At 35.4% G+C, this 21,671-nt stretch overlaps 1 protein-coding gene across 2 annotated transcripts in view; it reads right to left on the minus strand.

Moving 5' to 3' along the window:
- SREK1 (splicing regulatory glutamic acid and lysine rich protein 1) overlaps positions 1-21,671 on the minus strand; it is a 27,557-nt gene continuing 5,886 nt past the window's right edge. Inside the window, exons 3-13 of one of the 2 annotated variants that reach the window (XM_031063867.1) lie at positions 17,228-17,351; positions 16,825-16,940; positions 15,359-15,523; positions 14,196-14,374; positions 13,486-13,616; positions 11,929-12,043; positions 10,074-10,214; positions 7,319-7,846; positions 2,239-2,334; positions 1,631-1,766; positions 1-622 (exon numbers count right to left, since the gene is read on the minus strand). In XM_031063867.1, coding sequence (XP_030919727.1) covers positions 473-622; positions 1,631-1,766; positions 2,239-2,334; positions 7,319-7,846; positions 10,074-10,214; positions 11,929-12,043; positions 13,486-13,616; positions 14,196-14,374; positions 15,359-15,523; positions 16,825-16,887 — 1,704 coding nt within the window. In that variant the 5' untranslated portion in view covers positions 16,888-16,940; positions 17,228-17,351 and the 3' untranslated portion in view covers positions 1-472. The remainder of the gene's footprint in view (positions 623-1,630; positions 1,767-2,238; positions 2,335-7,318; positions 7,847-10,073; positions 10,215-11,928; positions 12,044-13,485; positions 13,617-14,195; positions 14,375-15,358; positions 15,524-16,824; positions 16,941-17,227; positions 17,352-21,671) is intronic. The other variant, XM_031063866.1, reaches the window with a different exon arrangement.

Genomic DNA, 21,671 nt, shown 5'->3' on the forward strand with positions numbered 1-21,671 from the left:
CACCATTTTCAAGCACATCAAACAGCACACATTAAAGTTTTTGTGGATTTTTTAACCTACAGGGCAAAACAATACAAAAGTCATTAACAAGCAGTATTTTAAACAACCTTCAATGCATATCTTCAGCTTTTTTTTTGGGAAGTACAGGTTTACATCTTTCAGTTTCTAGTTATTTGTAACAGCTTATAGCAAAACTTAACATAAATCATTTTACAAGTACAGCCATCATGGAAATGCATGGATTTTCAGAGATGAATAGTTCTGATGGCATCTGCCTTTTCATGGTATTAACTACTGGTCTGTGCTCTCTTGCTTTACAGCAAGAAGACAACAAAGCTATCACATGAACTGAAGGAGCTACTAGTACTATCAACACGTTCAAGTTGATTGCTTTGACATTTTCTTCCTCATTCTGGGAAATAAAATGCTTTGGATATCATTCCTTAGTTGAATTAGAAGTCCACTCTTTGCTTTAAACCTCTTCCATTTTAATTGAGAGATTTTCCTCATTTGGTTGACAATTTCCATTCTGTTGTAGCTTGACTTCATCTGTCCTTTGTGTATCTCTATTGTCTACTTCCTTGTCAGTTTCTGAATTCTGATCTTCTTTATTACCTTTGTCCTACCAAAGATAAAATTATTTGACAACAAAATAATATTCTTAGCATTACAGGCTATGACTTATTTTTTACATGTGTATCTTGTGTCTGCAAATTTTAAAATAGATGTGTGAGCTTCTTTGCCCCCCCACCTTTTTTTAAAATACACTTTCTTTTCATATGGCTGAAGTTCGGCACTTGTAACAACCCAGCACCTAAGAAATTATGCCACAGAATGATCTGTCTTTATTAACTAAAATAAACTCATATATGAAGTTATAGAACAAGCAGCACCACGGAAAGTATGAGAAGCAGCTCCAGAAATTAGGATTTCACTAACATTTTTTCTTCCTCATTTTTTGTCAGGTATCTGATGCATTTTTAGAGTTCTTGGGTAAGATACTTCCTCAAGCATTTGAACAGTCACCTAAACCAGCTGTTTTGTAACAGCTGAGTAATTCTGAGCACAACTAACTACTCTTTAAAGGTGTGCTGCTATTCAAATTCTAAGAGTAAACAATTTGAAGATATTTCTATTTCTTTTCTTAATTGCAGTACTTTCTATTTTGTAGGGGGAAATCCTATACCACTCTTTCACAACTCTTCAACTTTACTGCTATAGAATCCAATGTACAGACCAGGACCAATTCAATGAGAGTTTATTTTAGAAGTAATGTTTTCAGTTTCACAGTCAAGCCACCCCTGAATACTGCTTGTTAGTCAATAGTCTGCCTGCTCCTAAAAGTAGGAAGCCAAGCAAGCCCTAACATAGGGCACACAACACAAAAGAGAAACAAGGTGTTTCTGTAACCTAAGCAGATGAACACCTACAGGTCAACTGAAGATCAGATATGTAGACTTAAACTGGCCTACTAACCCCAACTAACTAATACTGAACTCAAGCAGCACTAATTTGGTAAGGAACAGGAGAAATAGAAGAAATGAGTAAAATGAGAAAAAGTAGAGAGAACATTTCAGAAACAGCTTCACTACCACTTCATTCTGCTGATCACTTGGTCACACAATCTTACCTTCAAAGTAGTGGTGCTTTTGTCAGATTTCTCCTTTCCCTCTTTTTCTTTACTACTTTTTTTCTTGGAAGTGGAGCGTTCTCTTTCTCTTCTTTCATTATTTGTATCTCTTTCTCTTTTTTTTTCTTTCTTGTTTCTGTTTCAGAAATTTTTTATTCAAATTAGGATTTGATCCAACGACACAAACTTCAAACCATTTGACTGCAAACTAAACACCCAGCATGGACTTTCAAAAAATCTCCCAAAATTTAACCAAAAATCCTTTTGCAAAGATTATGGCTTCTTTTTTGGCTGAAGAGAGCTAAACATTTTATATGACCACCACACACTGTAATTGCAAAGAAAAAAGCAATTTAATCTGCACCAGACAAAGAAATTTTATTGATTTGAAGAAATCTGCAATGCTGATTGATTTGAAATTATACCACTGAAAGAACACCAGAGCTCAAATTGGTTAAAATTTTGAGTTAGTTTTAAATTAAAACTGAATCATACTGACCAACTGAAATAATCTGAAATCACTGGCACAAAGGCAGTAAAACAGTGAAATTAGTACAAATTCTTCCATCTTTACTAATCATTAACTTCTGTGTTTACATCAAACTGACCTTCTTGGAGAAGGAGTTCGTGAAGACTTTCTTTTTGCTGTTTTTGATGTTTTAGGAGATTTGGAGGGACTTCTGCTCTTCCTTTTACGCCTTTCTCTATGGGACCAAGAAATTCAGTGTCATCAAAACCCAAAAATAATAAACTCAAAGGAGATAAAAAGAGAAAGTTCTTACAATGATATAAACATTATCCACTGAATTTGACAGTCTATATTACCAACAAAATATGAACTGTACAAACTAAAAAAAAAATTTGTATGCTTCAGTTTAGTGGTAAAGGCAAGGCCAGTGTAGGAAAAAAAAGATGTGCCCTTTCAAAAAAATTATTTTAAATTCTTATATGCTTGATAACAATGAAAACACCCTGAAGTCAGTAATACTGCATCAGTTAAGAGTTTCTTCAGTCAGGAAAATAACTCAATTGAATGAGGAACTATATTAAGACAAAAGGTATAACTTGAGCAATATGAAATTCAAAACGTAACATTACAACCTAAAGATCACTGTAATTTCAGTAAATGTATGAGCTAGAATTAGTTGGTTTAGAAGAAAACAGTGCAAAGTGAAGCCCAAGCTGTTGTCCAAGTCAGAATAAATAAAATCTATTGTTTCTCAAGTGGTCCTTGCTTAGCAAACAGAATGTCATCATTCTGTAACACATGGAAGGGCTTGAAGCGTTTTACAAAGCAACTGTTATACATAGCTAAATGGAGTTTCTGAAGTTGCCATTATGGAGTCTGATCTTGAATACAACAAAACATGAAATAACTGGCCATTTATACTGAGGGACATGTTAAATTAAAGCAAAAACGGAGTCAGTACAACTTCATTTAACATAAATGCAGAAGCCATCTGTCAAAATAAGACTACTTTTTTCCTGTCAACTCTTTGTAAAGCAGGAAAAGCAGATTGGAAGAACAACTGAAGAAAAAAAGTGAAGTTTAAAACTTCTAGATACAGCACATTTACTTTTAAACAAAACAGCTTTTGCAATTTGTGAATATTTAAATCTTCAATATTTAGAAAAGGCAAGAAATCAACACTTATTAGATAAGTAACAAAAGGAAAGGACACTTAAACTATAGTCAGTATCACAATATGGACTGATATTCTGACCTATCAGAGTACCAACCCATACAGTGATACTCCATATACCATCTACTGTGACTGTCCTGATTTCGGCCAGGATAATTTTCTTTCTAGTAACTGGAACGGTGCTGTGTTTTGGATTCAGTATGAGAATGATGTTGATAATACACTGATGTTTTAGTTGTTACTTATCCTAAAATAAAGGACATTTGTTTCTCATGCTCTGCCAGCAAGCAGGTACACAAGACACTGCGAGGGAGCATGGCCAGGAGAGCTGATCCAACTGGCCAAAGGTCAGTGAGGGGTGAGTGATTGTGTAGTGCATCACTTGCTTCTCTTGGACTTTATCCCTCTATGCCCTCTCCATTACAATTATTACTGTTAGTATAGTTATTTTATTGCAATTACTAACGTGTTCTTTCCTGAACTCTCAAAATAGAGCCTGGCAGAGCATGACAAATCTGAACAAGGAACGGACTGGTGAGGAAACAAAAGAAGTCAAAAAAGAACTGTCATGGTTTAACCCCAGATGACAACTAAATCCTGAGTGGCGTTTGCTCATTTTCTGCCTTTTGCCCCCTTTGCCCATCAACCTCCATAGGCCCACCCCACCAGGGGAGGAGAATAAGCAGGCAAAAAAGGAAAACTCCAGCACTGTACCAGCTGCTAGGAAGAAATTTTAACTCTCATCAAAACCAATACAGTGATGTCCTGAAACTGCACAGGTAAAGATTTCCAAATCATTTTGTTCAGCAAGATTTTCATTTATCTTTAATAAACTAAAAATATAAAATAGCCTCAAATTCACGTAGTAAATATCACTCACTAATCAGCTGTTCACTAGTTAACATGCATTTTGAACATCTCCATATTGATCATCACCTTTATTTAACTGAGGATACTACAAATTGATTATTCTCTCTCAGTGCTGTTACTTCAGCTATACTGAATACATTCTCACTTAATTATGCTTTCCAGCACATGTACCTGCAAATCAAGTGCTTCAGCAATTGTGTTAAAACTAGAAACTGCTTATTCATTATATTTTATTTTCAGTTTCTGCTTTTCTTATTTCAAGTTGAAGAATCTTAACTGTGTCCCACTACATCTCTTCCCATCTCTATTACATTTGTACATAAAAAGATTTTTGTGCACCCATTTCATTAAATGTCTTACACAATACAAACAGCAAAATTTAAGAAAAACAAATTCTGAATAATTTTATAGTGATCCTGTGTCTCTTAATTATACATGGAAATAAAATTCTGCATGTCATCTGGTGCTAATGGCTCTGCTAGCCTATAAGATAGCTCCTTTTCCAACTGATTTCACTTCCCTGGGTCTGTTTCTTTTTTCAGCCAGGAATCACAAATAACCATCTTATTTCCAGTCCCTGTGAGCAAAGCAAGTCAGCAAAGCAAAGTCAGCTGCCATCTAGTTCTACTTAGAAGGTCCTGTATTGTCCTATTCCACCTTCACCTCTTCTCCAAAAAGATTACTATTTGCCCAATATTTTATGTTTACACTTATATTTCACATTTTACATGATCAGCAGTCAACAGCTGTACTGAAATTCAGACAACTGAAATACCTATCTGTTGAATGATCTTCACTGGAAAGATCTGCAACCATTTCAACTACACAATATCCATCACCAAAGAAAGACGCCTAAGGTAACCCAACCTACACAGAATTGCTTGTCAGAAAGCAATGACATTACTGAGGTTGGAAGAACCCTCTGAAGATCACTTAGTCCAAACTATCCCTTCCCCGCGTTACAAGAGGGTCAATTAGAGTACATTATTCAGGGCCATATCCAGTCAGATTTTTGGTTGGAATAGACAATCCCTTGAGGTAACTGGTTCCAGTCTGCCAAGCAAAACTGTAATTTCAACATTAGGAAAAAATCCCCTTTATTTTCCATAGCTCAATATATGCCTGTCACCTCTTAATTGTCACAGGCCTCTGCTGGCTCTGTCTTCTTCATGCTCTTATCAGATATTCATACATATTGGTAAGATGCTCCTCAGCTTTCTCTTTTCCAGGCTAAATGATCCCAGATTCCTCAGTATTCCCTTGTATGAAGGAAGCTCCAAGTCCTTTATCAGCTTCACGGCCCTTCACTGAACTCAGTCCAGTACATCGGAATGTGTCCTGTAATGGGAAGCCCAGAACAGGATTCTGAATGTGTCCTTACCAGAGGAGAGAGGGAAAGAATTACCTCTCTTGACCTACTCACAACATAGCTGGTTTCTTTGACTGCAAGGACCTGGCAGACAGCAAGTCCCCATCCTATACTGGTGCAATGGCATTATTCCTGCCTGGGTGTAGGACTTGTCCTTTCTCTTTGTTCAAGTCCATGAGATGACTATTAGTCCATCTCTCCCATCTGCTAAAGTTTCTCTAATGGCAGATCAGCCTCCCCCCACAGCTGGTTCTTTGTTGTTTGCAAAGCTACAGAGGATGCACTCTGTCCCCCTGTCTAAGCTCCTGATAACAACATTCACCAGTATTGACCTCTGCATTGGCACTTCAAGGATAGTTATATCTGAAAAAAAATTTGTAAATCCATAATAAAAAGTGTCCAGCTTCAAAAGAACACTACCCTTGTTTTACAATATCTGTATTATATCAAAGTACAGTTTTGTACTTTTGACTGCACTAGAAGAAATGCATTAATTTTCACAAGAATTCCTTGCTCAAGTACATGACATTGGAGCCTTCCCATAGCGCTTTCTTAACTAGTAAGATTCCTAAAGGGGAGGAAAATTATTGCAAACTAGAACATGAGTTTTTGGTAACACCCATCTAACTACACCTACTATTCAGCAGTGGAGCCTGGTTTTCCACCAACGCTCCTATACATATTGTGAAACCCTTACATATTTTTATGCATTTATCCAATTCAAAACTCTGAGGCCTATGGACTGAAAAAAATGGTTTCAAAGCTGACAGAAGTATCTCTATGTGGGTCTTCCACTCATTTAAATAGGAAGCTGCATATGCTTAATGAAGAAACAATATTTTACCATAAACTTCATGACACAAACACAATGTTCAGAAACCATTACACCCTTTTTTTGCCTTCTGTGAACCCTGAACTAATGAATTTCGAGGACTAGAGGAGTTCTCCTTTTGTCTAGTGAAACTATTACAATAGGCAGAACTTGTCCAATTTGTTCAGCATTTCATTATCTCAAGGTTACAGATATAGTTTGCTGTTTAAATCGGGTACAATACTACTGAACTCCCTAATTTCTGATGTAATAGTGAGGACTTTATCCACCAATGCTTCTAAACTTAACTGAGCTGCTTTTAGAATATGCCTGAGCTTGCTTACAGAGATTGTTTATAATCTCACAGCCTCCTTCTGCTGCAACAAATTTATCCAGGCTTCCCGCTAGTTAAGCTCCCCTCAGAGCCAAAACCAACAGCTACATCAACTTTGCTTTCCTGCTTATTGTCAGAAGTGTAAAGGAATGTTACTTTTAACTTACACCTGGCCATCAGACAAACAATGTATCTGTCTCTTCCAAGGCTGGAGAGGCAGTATTAGAAAACAACTGTTTGCAAGATCTAGAGACCAAAATGCTGCAGTATGTAAGTAATGAAAGAACTATGTAACAGTGACTCAAACTTTCATCAGGTCAAAGATAATGCATGTGATGCTGGTCAGAACTTTTGGCTGTCTGTAACATACATATACATACAAAAATAATCTCATTACTGTCCTCAAAGTTTATACAATATGGTTATACAAAAGTCAAGCACCAGCAGCCCAACAAGAAACTCTGTTATATCAGGCATCATATAGAGCTTTTTATAACAGATGTTACTTGAAAGGAAAATCTACAAAACAGAAATAATACAAATTTATTTAATAAGAGCTATGGTGACATCAATACATAAAAGTTAGGATGGTGTCTCACTGATCTGACAAGTCAAAAAAAAAAGAACAAAACAAAACAAGCATGAAAAATTCTAAACAAACCTGCTGGAGCTACGAGATCTTCTTGAAGAGCTATAGCTTCTTGGGGGTGTTCTGGATCTCTTATCTTTCTTCTTTTTATCATCTCTCTCTTTTTCTCGCTCCTTCTCCTTATCCCCATCTTTTTCCTTTTCTTTGTCTTTGTCCTTTTCTTTATCCCCTCCTTTGTCCTTATCTCCCTCCTTGTCCTTAATCTTCTCTCTGTCCTTCTCTCCTTCTTTCTCAGTATCTTCTTTTTCTTTGTTATGATCTACCTCTTCCTTGTCTTTTTCCTTATCTTTATCTTTTTCCTTTTCCTTGTCCCTATCTTTATCCTTGTCCCTTTCCCTGTCTTTGTCTCGGGCTCTCTCTCTATCTTTGCTTCGCTCTTTATCTCTTTCCTTGTCCTTCTCCCTGTTTCTCTCTTTATCTCGCTCTCTTTCTCTATCTTTGTCTCTATCCCTATCCTTCTCCTTGTCTCGGTCTCTGTCTTTCTCTTTTTCTTTGGTCTTTTCTTTTTCTTTGATCTTTTCTTTGTCTCTTTTCTTGTCCCTGTGAAAAGCCAAACACAAACCCATTAATTCATCTTTGAACTTTCCAATTAATATTATAACTAACTTTTAAATATACATCAAGATAAAGTGCACATCTCTGTTGAAAAATAGTAATTCTTCAATATTTTAATTTTTCACCCCTGTTCGCAATAAGAAAAAGCTATATATAGCTAGGAAATAAACAGCTATATACAGCTAGGAAAAGTCTGGAAACCAAACTGGAGGAGGGGAAGCCAAAACCAAACCAAACCACTATCTGCCAAGTGATGCTACTGTGTTTGGAGACAATGCGTCTGTTCACCTCAGTTATGTAATTATACATACATAAATTTTCTGTATTTTGTCAGGAGTGAGACAAACTCTACAATCTGTAAATCCACTCTTTACTAAAAATGTATCCACGTAAAATGGCCTTCAGATTAATCATTGCCAAATGAATAATGACAGCTGACTGACAGAAGTCTTCATATTCTACAGTTTTCTCTCACATAGATATCCTTTAACTGCTTGGCAGTCCAACACCACTTAATACATAGAAATAAAAAGAAAACATGGACAAAATGTCACCAGATTCCCTTACAAGGCGATGTAAGATGAAAACTTAATCAAGACAATTCAACCATCTGTAATGTCACTAGGAATTTGAAAATTACTAAAAAATGCTAATACAGTAAAAACAGAAGAAAGGAAAATAGCTTCTTTGGGACAGGAAGTATGATAGATATTCATAAAAAGAATAGTGAGGAAAATTCCATCTGATTTTCAAGTTATCAAGTCAAACAAAAACTAATTAGCTAACAACTTTGGTTGGAAAATTACATTTTAGTATAGGACTGTTTGAAAATGCAAGACTACATCTTTTCCCTCCAGTACAGAGACACATAATGAAAGAACAATTGTTCAGAGAGAGAAACAGGAGAAAGAGGTAGAAAAATTGATTAGCACACCTTATTGTGTCAAGAAGAACCAGCCTGACAGAAGTTACCTGCTATTGGTATCTATTCTAGATTTTTACAGATTCTAAAAGAGACTCCACACATGAAAGATCCTAAGCACTCAAACTTTCCTCAAACTGTGAAGTGATGTTTGGCTGTATCTCCTTCTCAACTGCAAATTAACAGCAGATTGTTGTATGCTCTACAGACTGACAACTTTGATTCCCAGGTTCCGTCAAGTACTTCATTAGGAGTCTCAGATGGAATGTAACATCATAAAGATGAAACAGCACAGAGTCCCCATAATACCAGCCATACAGCCTCCCAAGAAATGTCTTCTAGTTAATTTATAAGAGATTTCACTGGACTTCACCCTTCCAGTGAGCAGACTCAAGAAGCTCCAAAAAGCAGAAACAGAGAATAAAAAGGATCCACAATAAAACTCTGTCAGCTATGCAATCTAGTTTTGTTTCCACATAGGTCCACAGATTTGCAGCTGTCTTTCCCACAAAACTTACCTCCTAGAACAAGAGGCAGCTGCACAATTTAAGTACATATCTCCCTTTAAATAAATCAGGGGAATTACAGAAATGAAACCAAGAACATACCAAGACTTCTATTCATGAAGGTATTTACACAGGCACTTTTGGTTTGAGCTTAATTCACTACTTCATCCCTAAAAAATTACGCTATGATCTTGTTAAAATGTCACAGTCTAATAATTAGATGATCAGACATAAAAACTAATAAACTAGATAAAATACACAGATCCTACATCCTGAAACGTATATATGTCATACAACCAACACATGCATTTGTTCCTGCTGTTATATGAGAAAAGTCAAAGATGAAAATAAGAGGTCATGCACAAGAACTTTATACACATTCTCATAATACAGGATCAAGGTCAGACTGAATTCAACCTTCTCAATAGATACATATCAAACAAGTACTATCAATTTTTTAGTGGGTTCACAAGCTACACAGGATATTCCTCAACTATTGGTTGTAGTCTGACAAAATTATTCTTTTCAGTCAGCTTTGATGTTAGTGCAAATATAGATGAGACTATCAAAGTTCAGGGGCCTCAGTGTAATCATTTAATTCCTGGAGGCACCCTACAGGCTACAAGAAAGATAGGTAACTGTCACAGCCAAGACCACTATCCTCAGTATTGAAATTTACTTTCTTTCTGTCTTTTTGTCCCACAGATGAGACTCCGCCCTTTATGGTAACCTAAAAGGTTTGTTAATTTTTTTTTTCAAGAACTGTATTCTGAGCTAACAATACCATGTTGTGGAACAGAACTCGCGAGAACGAGAGCGACTTCTTGATTTCCGTCTTTCCGTAGATCTAGACCGTTTTTTCAGAGGACTTCGGGATCTGCGTCTGTCCTTGTGTCTTGAGAGAGATCTGTTGCCAGATCTACTTCTAAATGAAGAATACCAGAAGAAAAATATTTTAATACGGAAACTTCAAACAAATTAAGTCAACCAACAACACAACAGTATACATTTGTTGTGTCACCACAAAGTATTATCTGACACCTTCAAGAATGACACCTTAATAACATACTGTCTGCAAATGTTTTTGCAAACATGGATACTTTATGCTTCACCATATGTAACATGCTGTACTTTGAAACCATTTAAGTTATACCAGTGTTTCATAATAATCTCTATGAATCCGGAAAATAGAAGTTACTATAATTTACAACAGTTGTCTTTACGAAATGACACTGCATAAAATCTGATTGGCAATTTCTAGCAGATTGTAATAATAGTAAGTTAAATTTCATTTCCTTTCCAGGCCCAGGCACTTACTGAAGTCTTAGACGTCAAAGAAAGAGGACTTTGGCTGCAACAATCTCTTTTTGCTCTGTTTATCATCCTTGTAATTTAAATTCATAAAGTCAAGTTACCTTTCCAGATAAAAGGATCTGTTAGCATGGATTTCAGTTGTAATTGAAGTGTAGATACTCTGACTTTAAAAAAAAGTCTTATGCAGATTTGATGAACAGCACTTGAAATTTTTTTCCAAAATACTCCCTAATTTCTGGAAGACCCTTTTCCCCAGGGAAACAAAAATAAAAAGCTGATTTTGCACGTTAAGTTTCAGAAAACCATATCATTGGATACTTCACTTCACAAGGCACCACGAAGTTTAACTTACCATAGACAGAAGGATCACATATATTACTGAATAAAACCTGAAGAACTGTGAGGTACAAAAAGTAACAACCGCACCTACCTTCCACAGCTCAAGACAAACAGTTGAATGATGCCTCAGGATTTTAGCTGTTATATTTTTCATACTTTTGTAATCCTGCAATTCCTTAGTGTGTAACTCCATACAGAGTGTTAGCTACTGTTCTCCCATTTTGACCAGACAAAACAATTCCTCTCCAGGCCTGGGAATCAAGGACACCTTACTTTCTCAGGCCCCGAGAAATGTAAACAAAAGTGAGTTATGGGGGAAAGCAAACTTGGGGTAAATTACTTCATCACTTGAAGCTGTAATTGAAAGATTAATCCCCAATATGCAAATAAACCAAACTTATAAAAGTATGAAAACCCTATTCCCTTAATTTTGTTTGGCCTCTGTTTTTAGGTAGTTCCAAATGGCATCAGTAAAATATACTAAGAAGAGGGAAAGCCATTTTTTTAGCTACAGCTTTGTTCTCCATATCAGCAGAGAAATACAAATCAACTGCAAGTGTAATTTATTGCAACTGAATCAAAGCACAACCTTCAATAAATTTTATGTCACAGAGAAAATGATGTTATATAAAACAGTAAAACAGGGAAGCAGTAAGGATAGATTATTTTTATGGATGAAGCTGCTTCAACAGGTCAGACTGGCTTTATTTCAGCATGTTCTCAAAAGTGGCAGTGGCAATATTACATAATTTAACAAAACATAGTAAAATATAATAGTTTTCATTTGTTTAAGGAACAGGTTTTCCACATTTAAAGAAAGAAAAGCTTATCTTCTAAAATTTCTCTTGGTTTGTGCCAATACAAGATAATACTGAAATTACTGCATGGTTGAACAAAAACCAGTTAGTAATCTCTACAGCATCAGTAACCAACACCTTGCAAAAAATCCCAATATGATCTCAGTCTGAAACAAAAGGCATACCTACCTGTGTTTTGAGTGTGATCTTTTCCTTCTAGATCGGGATTTTGAGCTAGACCTGGATTCTGAACGAGAATGGGAACGAGATCGACCGCCTTTTCTTTCACTGCTCTTTCCAGACTCTGAGAGGAAAAAACCACTTTGCAGTGTAAGCTCAGAACATTTAAAGATCCCAGTTAACAATCTGGCACAAGTGGAATGTACCACATATATTGAAAGGGGCCTACTCTCTGCACATCTTCCTTCTTTGCAAATATCCTTCAGAAACATCCAAGAAAGTCATTGCATATACTCGTTGAGTGCAGCCATCCTGCAGCAGTACACATAAACCAGATAATTATAAACAGCTAGCTCTACTATGAATGGGATTTATGTTGCTGCCACAATGCACAAGATCATAACACGTCCTCCTTTTGCTCTATTTATTTAATATAATTACCTTCTTATTTTTTTTAATAACTTGAGAAAAATAGAGTAAATTTAGACGGCATAATTTTGAAAGCACACATAGAATATAAGTATTACTGTCTGTATTTTTAGATATTTCAAACACTGTACAAATACTGAAGTTTTATTCCTCATTGTTTCGTATGAAGAAAGGAAGAACAGAACAGGCTGAAAAGTCTGACCGAAGGCCAGAAAGTCAACAGAAACCTAAACAGTGAGCTCACCACAGTTAAGAGTCTAATTGCTATTCTGTTGCTTAACTATAATAAAGTGCTGGAGTTCTTTTATTTTTAAACAAAAAACACAATAGAAAATAATTCCCCCCAAATAACCCTCAAGACTCCACACTATCTAACCAACACAATATCTGGGTTTGTTAATAAGAAGAATGGCAAAAAGTTGCCAACGAAAAGAAGCAGAAAGTTTACAAAGTTGAGATTTTTTTCATGCTGTGATTTTGCAATCAGGTTAAGCCAACATAAATCACCACTGCACTGTTTGACCTCTCAACACAACACCACATTCCTCCCTGAGTTGGCATCTCAGTGTTAACAAGGAACAGGGAAACAATCTCGACAAAATGAAATCCTTTACAATATGTTAATATTTATCCCAGATTTATTCTCTGATCCCATTTGCTTTAAGGATGCATACAACCTTTAGGAATCACGAAAAAGAAACCAAATTCACTTGCTGCTTATAGATGAGGAAAGCATAATATTACTGCTTTCAGAACCATGCTAGCTCATACTCATCATAAAACTAATGAGCACTAAAAGACAACAAAAAATAGAAAGCATATTCTTTCAAATGTTTTCAAGTGCTCTTAACTTAAAAAGTGCCATCATTAAGTATGGATTTAGTATTAAATTTGCGTGTTTGAAAACATTCAGTAAATATGCATCTGAAAACAAGATAATGATGAAATAAAAAGCTTCCTGCCACTGCTTAGATGCATGAACAGAATTTTGAGTGTTTTGGTTTTCTTCCCCAACATGTACTGACTGAACACCTCTTGATACTCTTCTCTTGTGTCTGAAAATACTCTTGAAATGTGTACCAAGGTAAACACAGAATCCGCCTGTTCAGTAATTATTAATTAACACAATATACCTACCTGGTTCAATAGCAGCAGATATAAAAGACTGAGCTTCCCTTACTCTCTTCATCACTTCTTCTAGCTCCTTGGCAGCAGCTTGTGGTGTCATTTCAGGAGGCTTCACTATTGCATTATTGGAGTGATTTATCCTAAATTAAAGAAAAATAACAACCTTTCATTCTTAAATGTTTGAACAGGGCAAATGAAAAACAAGTAAGGAAACAACTTTGTATAAAATTAAAAACCTAGAAGTTTAGTAAAACACCCATCTGTTCCAAGTATCCAAAGTATCTTTTACTACTTTAAAATCTTATCACTTTTAAAGAAAGGCAGCCCAGTATTCTTATGTTACGATATTTTTAGAAGTCCAGGAAGTTACTTCTCTATTTCAGATCAAATCTTCACATTAACACCTACTAACTACACATCATACTGACAACTTAATTAGTACTATGGACTTTAAAGATTTTTTTTCACTATTATAGCTTACACTACCTCAAGATTAATATAGATGTATTTTACCCAACGCTATACATATTCTATTGAGAGAAATTTATGCCAAACCGTGAAACTGGAATTGATAAAAATGTTTTGGTTTGTTAACAACAGGTTCATATACTGAAAAAAAAATTAGTCGCACCATTTTGCTACACATAATTCATAAATGTGTGTATAACGATAAAAAGAAATGTCTCATTCAACAGTAATACGGATAATAAATTTCTTACTTCAGTGGCCGGTCTCCAAACATAACTCCATTAAAGGCAAGAGCTCGAGGTACAGAATTTTGGTCTGCAAATTCCACAAAAGCAAACCGTGTTGGTTGTGTCTCATCACCTGCCATTCGCACAAATTTGACTTCTCCAACTTGCTTAAAGAATTCAAGCAGCTGATCTGCTGTTGTAGTCTAGGAAAGAGTTGAAGAGCTCAGCTGAAGTAAACTACACAATGAAAATTATCTAACATATTGGGTAGTCTAAGAGCCGCAGATTTTTGGAATGATATCTCAGCATCATTACAAAGGTGACATGAATTTGGGAATGTTATATTTTAAGACTTAAAGATGCGCACATTTTCTTCCACTAATCTAAAGAATATTCTACAATTTTAAATTATACAGTCACAAGCCCTTAGTCCTTCACCTAGGTGAAAAAAAGAAAAGAAATTTACATGGGATTTTCCACTTTTTAGGTAACTAATCTGAAGTAACTGGTAAGAAATTTCCTTATACCTGTTTCCAAGGTACTAATTGTGACTTTTGATCAACTGAAGCAAAAAAATCCAAACAATATTAAAGGATTTAGATTTGACTTTCTTCTAGCTACCAGTCTGTTTTATTTAATCACAATCAATAGTACTTTTACACTCAGTAGCTGTTTCAGAAGCCAAAAATCACAAAATGTAATACTTACATTGCTATCAGTCAAAAGCAAATATTTTTCAATTAATGTGATCATCTTTCAAAAAACCAAGCTTCTGATTGAAAGACATTTATGCTGATTTTGCAACTTCCAGGAGGACACATCATTCCATCTTACTGTACCTAAGCAACTACACTGTGCTGTGGAGGACAGCTACCATGATCTCATGACTTCTGAGGATTGCTCATCTAACACAAGCAAACTGTACATTTAATCAGCACACAATTAGAAGTAGTTCAGTAGATCTACAGTGGATTCTCTGGCATTCTGACAATGCCTGGTCTAATCTGACTGGCACATGAACTTCAAAATTCAAAACATCATGAGTAAAAAAATTTAGGGGGTTTTGTTTAAATTCATGTTGCCATTAACTAATAGAAACTCATTTAACATGTAAGATTAGAATTCATAGATAACATTTTCCCACCTTCTATTAGTATTTCCACAACACAGAAACAAAAAAAAGCTACCTGGGAATTCAAATTTCCAACATAGACTGTTCTCCTGATTTCATCAATTTTGGACGGATCCACATTTCCCATAATTGGTGGTTGTGGTATTTCTCCCAGTGCCGTAATGTTAGGATCCAATGCTGCTGCTGGTATAGCCCCTAAAGTACCAAGTGAAACACCAAGCTGGAAAATACAAGCACAGAATACACTTTGCAGCCAAGCACTGATGAAAGATATTCCACTTCTTAATACTTGCCTGCCTGGATGAATTTCTGCAAAACCAGATCTAGTGAGTACAAGCAATACTTTAAAGGTCACAGCGCAACAGGTTTTTTTAAAGAAAAAAAATCTACCCAGAAATAAGCTTCCATAGCTAAGATATTCTGTGGGTTATCAGTTAACATCTTACAAAAGAGATCTGGACAGGGATTTATATTAATCACAGAACATACGGGCTCTAATGCTTAGAGTAAAATAAATTGAGTAAGACTCTTTCCGACACTACTAGTATACTTATTTTTTGCAAACAATTATTTGGACTAGATAAGGAATGGCTGAGATCTTGCTCAGCAAGGCAAGAAGGGAACTTCCAGTGCTCAGGATCAAAGGACACATAAGCATATTCTGGACAAATGAACCACCCAAGACAAAATTAATTACAGTTGAAATGCAAAGAATGTTTTAAGTTCTTCCACTCATACTTAAATATGAAAAGTATACAGCTCTCATGTTTGGAACTGGAAATGGAAAATTCTCCTCTGAAATGTTATAAAAAGTCACTTAAAAATCACTACAAAATTGGTCCATTGAGTTCCTGGCTTGAATTTTCTCTACCCAGAAAGCAACTGCATTTACAAGAAATTAATTTTCTAAGAAGTGTGGGGAATTCTTAATAAGCCATCAGTGCTTTCTTTTATGTAACAAAGGAAAATACTACTATATTTTAACCTTAAATTTTCCTTCAATAAACCACAGCAACTCGCTGATGTCAAGAAAGGCTTACAGAGGCAAAAGGGAATGGAGGAAAAATAGCATAACCAAGCTCCTCTACTTTTCATAATGAAACCATTGTTAAGAGAGTCTCACAGTTAAAAATCTTGCCACAGAGATATCAAGGAAAAGTGTCTACTGCAGTTTTTAATATTCCGAAGAACTGGTGTAAATGTGACTTAGGTTTTAAGAAATTTTTTGTCAGTGGTAACTACCAACTGGACCAAATTAATGACCTACAAGGTAGGACAGCAATTAAAAATTAACAAAAACCAAAACCAGTATTTACCCACTATTTTGGAAAATAGTAATCTGAAAGAAAAACCCTGGGAAGGTAGCACATGGATATCTTCTGATCAATCCTCAGGAGAGTCAACACAGCTAAATCCTCACTGCAACATCCACTGACCAGATAGTCTTCATTCCCTGTCCACAGAAATGGCTACAGAGAACAGAAGAAACTGGAAATTATACAGATGCTGAACTTCACTTACTGTAGTCAAGGGAGTTGGTGTAGGTATAGGAAGCAACCCTGCACCAGGCATCAGACTTGTCATAGTAGGAGCAGGCGCCAATAGAGACAGGGCTTTGGCTTCATCTGGGTTTTTACCTGAAGAAGCAAATGAAAGCATTACACAGAGTTGGAACACTAGCCAGATGTTACTCTTTCTATGATTTTACAATTACCCTTGCATTTAAAAACGTAATAAATAACAATGAATCTATCTACCAGATCCTTACAAAGAAACAAATAACTTAAGTTTTTCCTTTTACCCTGCTCTATTAGGAAAAACAAAAGTGAGCAAAACTTCAAAGACTAGCAATCTCATTAATGGATTATTATTTTAAAAACTGAATAATGTATATAATTATTTAACACTTTGAGCTATGGGTCACCTGTACTGGAAACTTAACGTTCATGAACCAAACGATATCAAGCATGGACGCTTTCCCAGGGCGGTGTTTTCGCGGTGATCGAAAGTTGTTTTACACATGACAACCGTTCGTGTTGGCTGCATCACTAATAGCACACAGAACATCAGATACAGAAAAGAAGAACATTTTTTAAAGTTTAATCCCCAGAAATGGCAAATAACCAAATCAGCAAAAGAAAGAAAACCAAAAAAAGAAAAAAAAACGAAAAAAAAAAAGAAAAAAAAACGGAAAAAAGAAAAAAAAGTATGTGCTGACTGAAATTTGTGCTTTTCTTTATTCCTTTGGTGCTACCTACTTAGAATGTAAAAATAAATAGAACATAAAATAATAAACTACTGAACTACTGTGACTGCACAGAATACACACTACAAGTGAAGTTGAAGGTGGAGGAAGGAAGAATAGAAAAAACTTAAGATTTGTACTCTCATACTCCAGTCATCTCAGTTCATCTGAAACTGGTAAATTAACTCTAAATTTACTGAGATTGAAGAAAATCATAATTTCAGCTTGATCAGGCTAAGCTACCTCTCTTTTCCCAACATAAGTACTTCCTGCTATTTTAACCTGATTATCCTCCTGTAACGCCAAAAGTAAGTAATAACTAATTGAATTAAATGTTGGTTTCATTGAATGTTAGCCATGATTAGACTACTACATGAAGCCTTAAAGTACCTCCAAAACAAAAACCATTAAATGTTAAACAACTGTGATTACAATTAAATGTACATTTTAAATTTGAAATGCAAAGGGATTAAAACTGGCACAAACACTAAACACAAAACTAAAAAACTTGTGAAGGAAGTTCTAACTACACTGGTATTTATGACCTGTTCAAAATTACTCGCATAACTGTACATATGCTAACCAACTAAGTCCTTTGGTATTTCCCCATGGATCTTAATATAAGTAAATGCTCTTAATTCAATACTGTTTTAATAGTCAAGTAATACATAAAAAGTGTGCCAGTGGTTTCCTGTCTTGATTAAAACTGCATGTTTTAACAAACATGTCAGATGGATGTTTTCTTTACAAAACATCTAAATCCAAAATTTGAAGACTAATATTGTTATCGAAAAGAAAAACTCAAGGTAGGTTTCAAAACACCATGCAGGTTTAGCGATATGCGTTCCAACTGACACCACGGAAAACATACTAATTTAAAAAATGAAAAGAAACAAGTGCTGCAAACCTGCTCTACAGATCTGCGGGAAAGTTTGGGTTACAGCTGGATATGACTGAATGACAAAACAAATCTAAAGGAAACTTAACTTATATGTAGCATGGGTGGAACAGAACAGATAAAATAACGGTACCCTTTTTTTTCATGCTTCCTATTTACATTTATTTTATTTATGTTAAATTTTGAGACACCTTGCAACTCAACATGTAAGAAACCATTTGATTTTGCTAACTAAGAGAGAAAAATAGGAAAATTATTAGCACTTAGCAGTTAACTGTGCAATAATGACTTCCAGGACTTTTTTAAAAAACATGCATGAATCTAAGCCACCACATCACAATGCTCAGCACTCTTAACAGATCTCATTTTGAAGTCAGGCATGCAATGGGAGGTGTACCTGATTTGCCTGATTGCTCAAAAGTATCAGGTATTTTGTGTACCTTGCCTAATATGCAGGCCTACTAACAGGCTTTTGAATGTAGAGTTCCAGCAGATGTGCATGCAAATTAGGCACAGAATTATGTACCAGTTCTGAAAATCAAAGCATTAAAGTTTTTTCAAATGAGTAATGAACCAGAACTTATCCTGAACAGTTGGCATCTGGCAATTAAACAGCCACCCATGCAGGTTTCTATGGATGAAGAGACACGGCACAATTAAATCCAATGGCAGAAATTGTCTGATAGTGGTATGTCTGCATGCTAACTGAGATCCTTGGTCAGTACTGTACACAAGTATATGCCTAATTTAAGTATGCACTTACATACAGCCAATTCAATACACACTTAACCAAGTAATCTTATAAAATGCTTAGGCATTTAGCCCTTTTAAACAGGAGCTCAGTTAGGCATATATAACTAAGACAATGACTCAAGTTCACAAAGTGACTTCAGTAGAAGCATAAACTAAGTATATGGATCATAGCACTGAAATAACTGAAATAATTAACTTGCTGAAACATTGTTCAAGAAATCCACTGAACACTTCAGGTAAGTTCACCACTACAGCAGCTCCCAGAATGAACAGCATGCATATGTAAATTGTGAAGTTTGCAGCATTATTTCCAGAATACTTTGGTCTTTCAACAATGTGAAGTTCTATTTGAAATACAAAAATCAAGTTGGTCAGTTCCACACCACAAAAAAAGACTCATTTATTTTGTTTTCAAGAATGAGAAAGGGTCTATTTCTACAGACAGAACCCTGAAAATTTGCCTGTATATTCAACAACACTGTCTCTTAAGAATAACTTTTCCAGTTTTTAAGTCCAGGTCAAGTTTTAAAAGAATTCTACAAAACCCTATTGTGGAGGAACAAAAATAAAATCTCCAGCATCTTGAGTATCTACCTCCATGTTCTTTAAATAGTTTTGAAAAACAAATTAACATGCGAGTCCAAATAACTTCATGAGTTAAAAGCTTTAAATTTTGCAGTTTTACCTCCGTGGTTGTATTTGTAAAGGAAATACAAGCCCACTGAATACATCAAAACATGCAGATTATGACACAACAGTTTAGGACAATTTAGTTTAAAAATAATACTTTCACTTTTAGAACACGGTATTTAAAATCTGAGTAAGAATGAGGTGAAGATATTTATTTTTTAATGAGGGAGCAGTCAAAATAATTATGCCATATCTATACCACATCCTTAGACAGATTTCTTAGAAGCTCTTCTGCTTTATAAACTGCAGGTTCTATGATTATTTATTGATTCTCCCCTTTACAAAAGAATCTGGAAGTAAATGTACGTTGTCCCAGCACTGCTTAAAGGCATGGCTGTGATTGCTACTTTTTTGTACCATTAGTCTAAAGAGCCCTAGACAACTTAGTCCATACTAGAGCCCATTTTGCTGGAGGTTAAACAGAATCATCTGCATCTGACAAGTACCAGTGACAGTATTTTTATTCCTCAAGCGCTCAAAAGAAATTAATTTCCAATTCTTTGTAGTGAACCTACAGAGTTAACCCTCACATCCAAAAGTGCTCCTGCAATGAGTTTGCTTGTTTTAAAAACAGTGAAGAGTTCACAGTCTACATTTAAACATTAAAAAAGGTCATTATTTTCCTTCTATTTTACATCAATGGAACATGTATGATTAGAAATAAAATAATTTCTATTAGATCCAACTCATGAATCTTAGTGGATTTAGCAGAAGGGAATAAAGAGATTAGAGCTACTGGCAATTACAACTGTCACAGCCAAATCCAACAAAGATCACAAATCAAAGCCCTTCCCAGCTGCAGTGCAGAGTCTGGTGAAAGGAGTGAAACCAAGAGATCCCAGTGCAGCTGCCTGGGAAGAGCAGTGTCTCAGGACTAGACACACCACTTTCTCCACCACCACTTCTGTCTCACAAGAACATCCTTTAGGGATCAGTCACTCCAGCATTGAACTGCCAGGGCTTTTGAGACTCTGGGATGACTGGAAAAACCCTTTTTTTTTTCTGACTTCTTGTGGTTTTTTTAAAACAGCTTCCTGAAATAATCACCACTGGAGCATGTCAAAGTGCAACACACACACACACACACACACACACAAACAGAACTGATTCAATCTTCCCACAAGTAACAGTGTTAAAAGACAAGGTGTCTCACATAACACACTCCAACCAAAACTTCAGGCTGCATTTGTACTTATGAGTGGTAAATAGTTTTTTTCTGAGAGCTACAGAAAAAAATGATGAAATCTTCCTACCAACTGACCTCACTGGAGAAAGGTTTCATCAGAAGTAAACGAATATTTCATGACAGTCAATATTCATTGTTCAATTTCAGAAATAATTATTTTAAACTCATCATGTTCGACATAAATATTAAGCCTTCTTTTAAATAGCTGGTGCAACATAAAATAGAACATTCTGCTGAGAGAAAGTAGCAGAGAAATATGATAACTTTACTTTCTAAAGTTGCTTTCTCCAGAAGTAAGAGTTTTAACTGTCCTTTTCCAAGATAAACTCATAAAGCACAACATATGGAAGAATATATCTCGAAACACTATTCCTGTCTTCTGACACAATGTACTCATCTACACAATTTAGATACTTAAATAAATTCCAAATCAAATTTATCCTTAATTCAGAGCACTAAAAACTAATCATATTCTAAATTCTCCATATACCATCCACCATTCATAAGCAGCTTCAAGTCAACTTCAAAATCAAACACTGTGAACCCTTTAAAAATATCATTTTACAGAACTGAAGTACCAGTTCACAAGCACAAGG

Source organism: Geospiza fortis, unplaced genomic scaffold, assembly GCF_000277835.1.
Source record: "Geospiza fortis unplaced genomic scaffold, GeoFor_1.0 scaffold397, whole genome shotgun sequence".
NCBI classification, from domain to species: Eukaryota; Metazoa; Chordata; class Aves; order Passeriformes; family Thraupidae; genus Geospiza; species Geospiza fortis.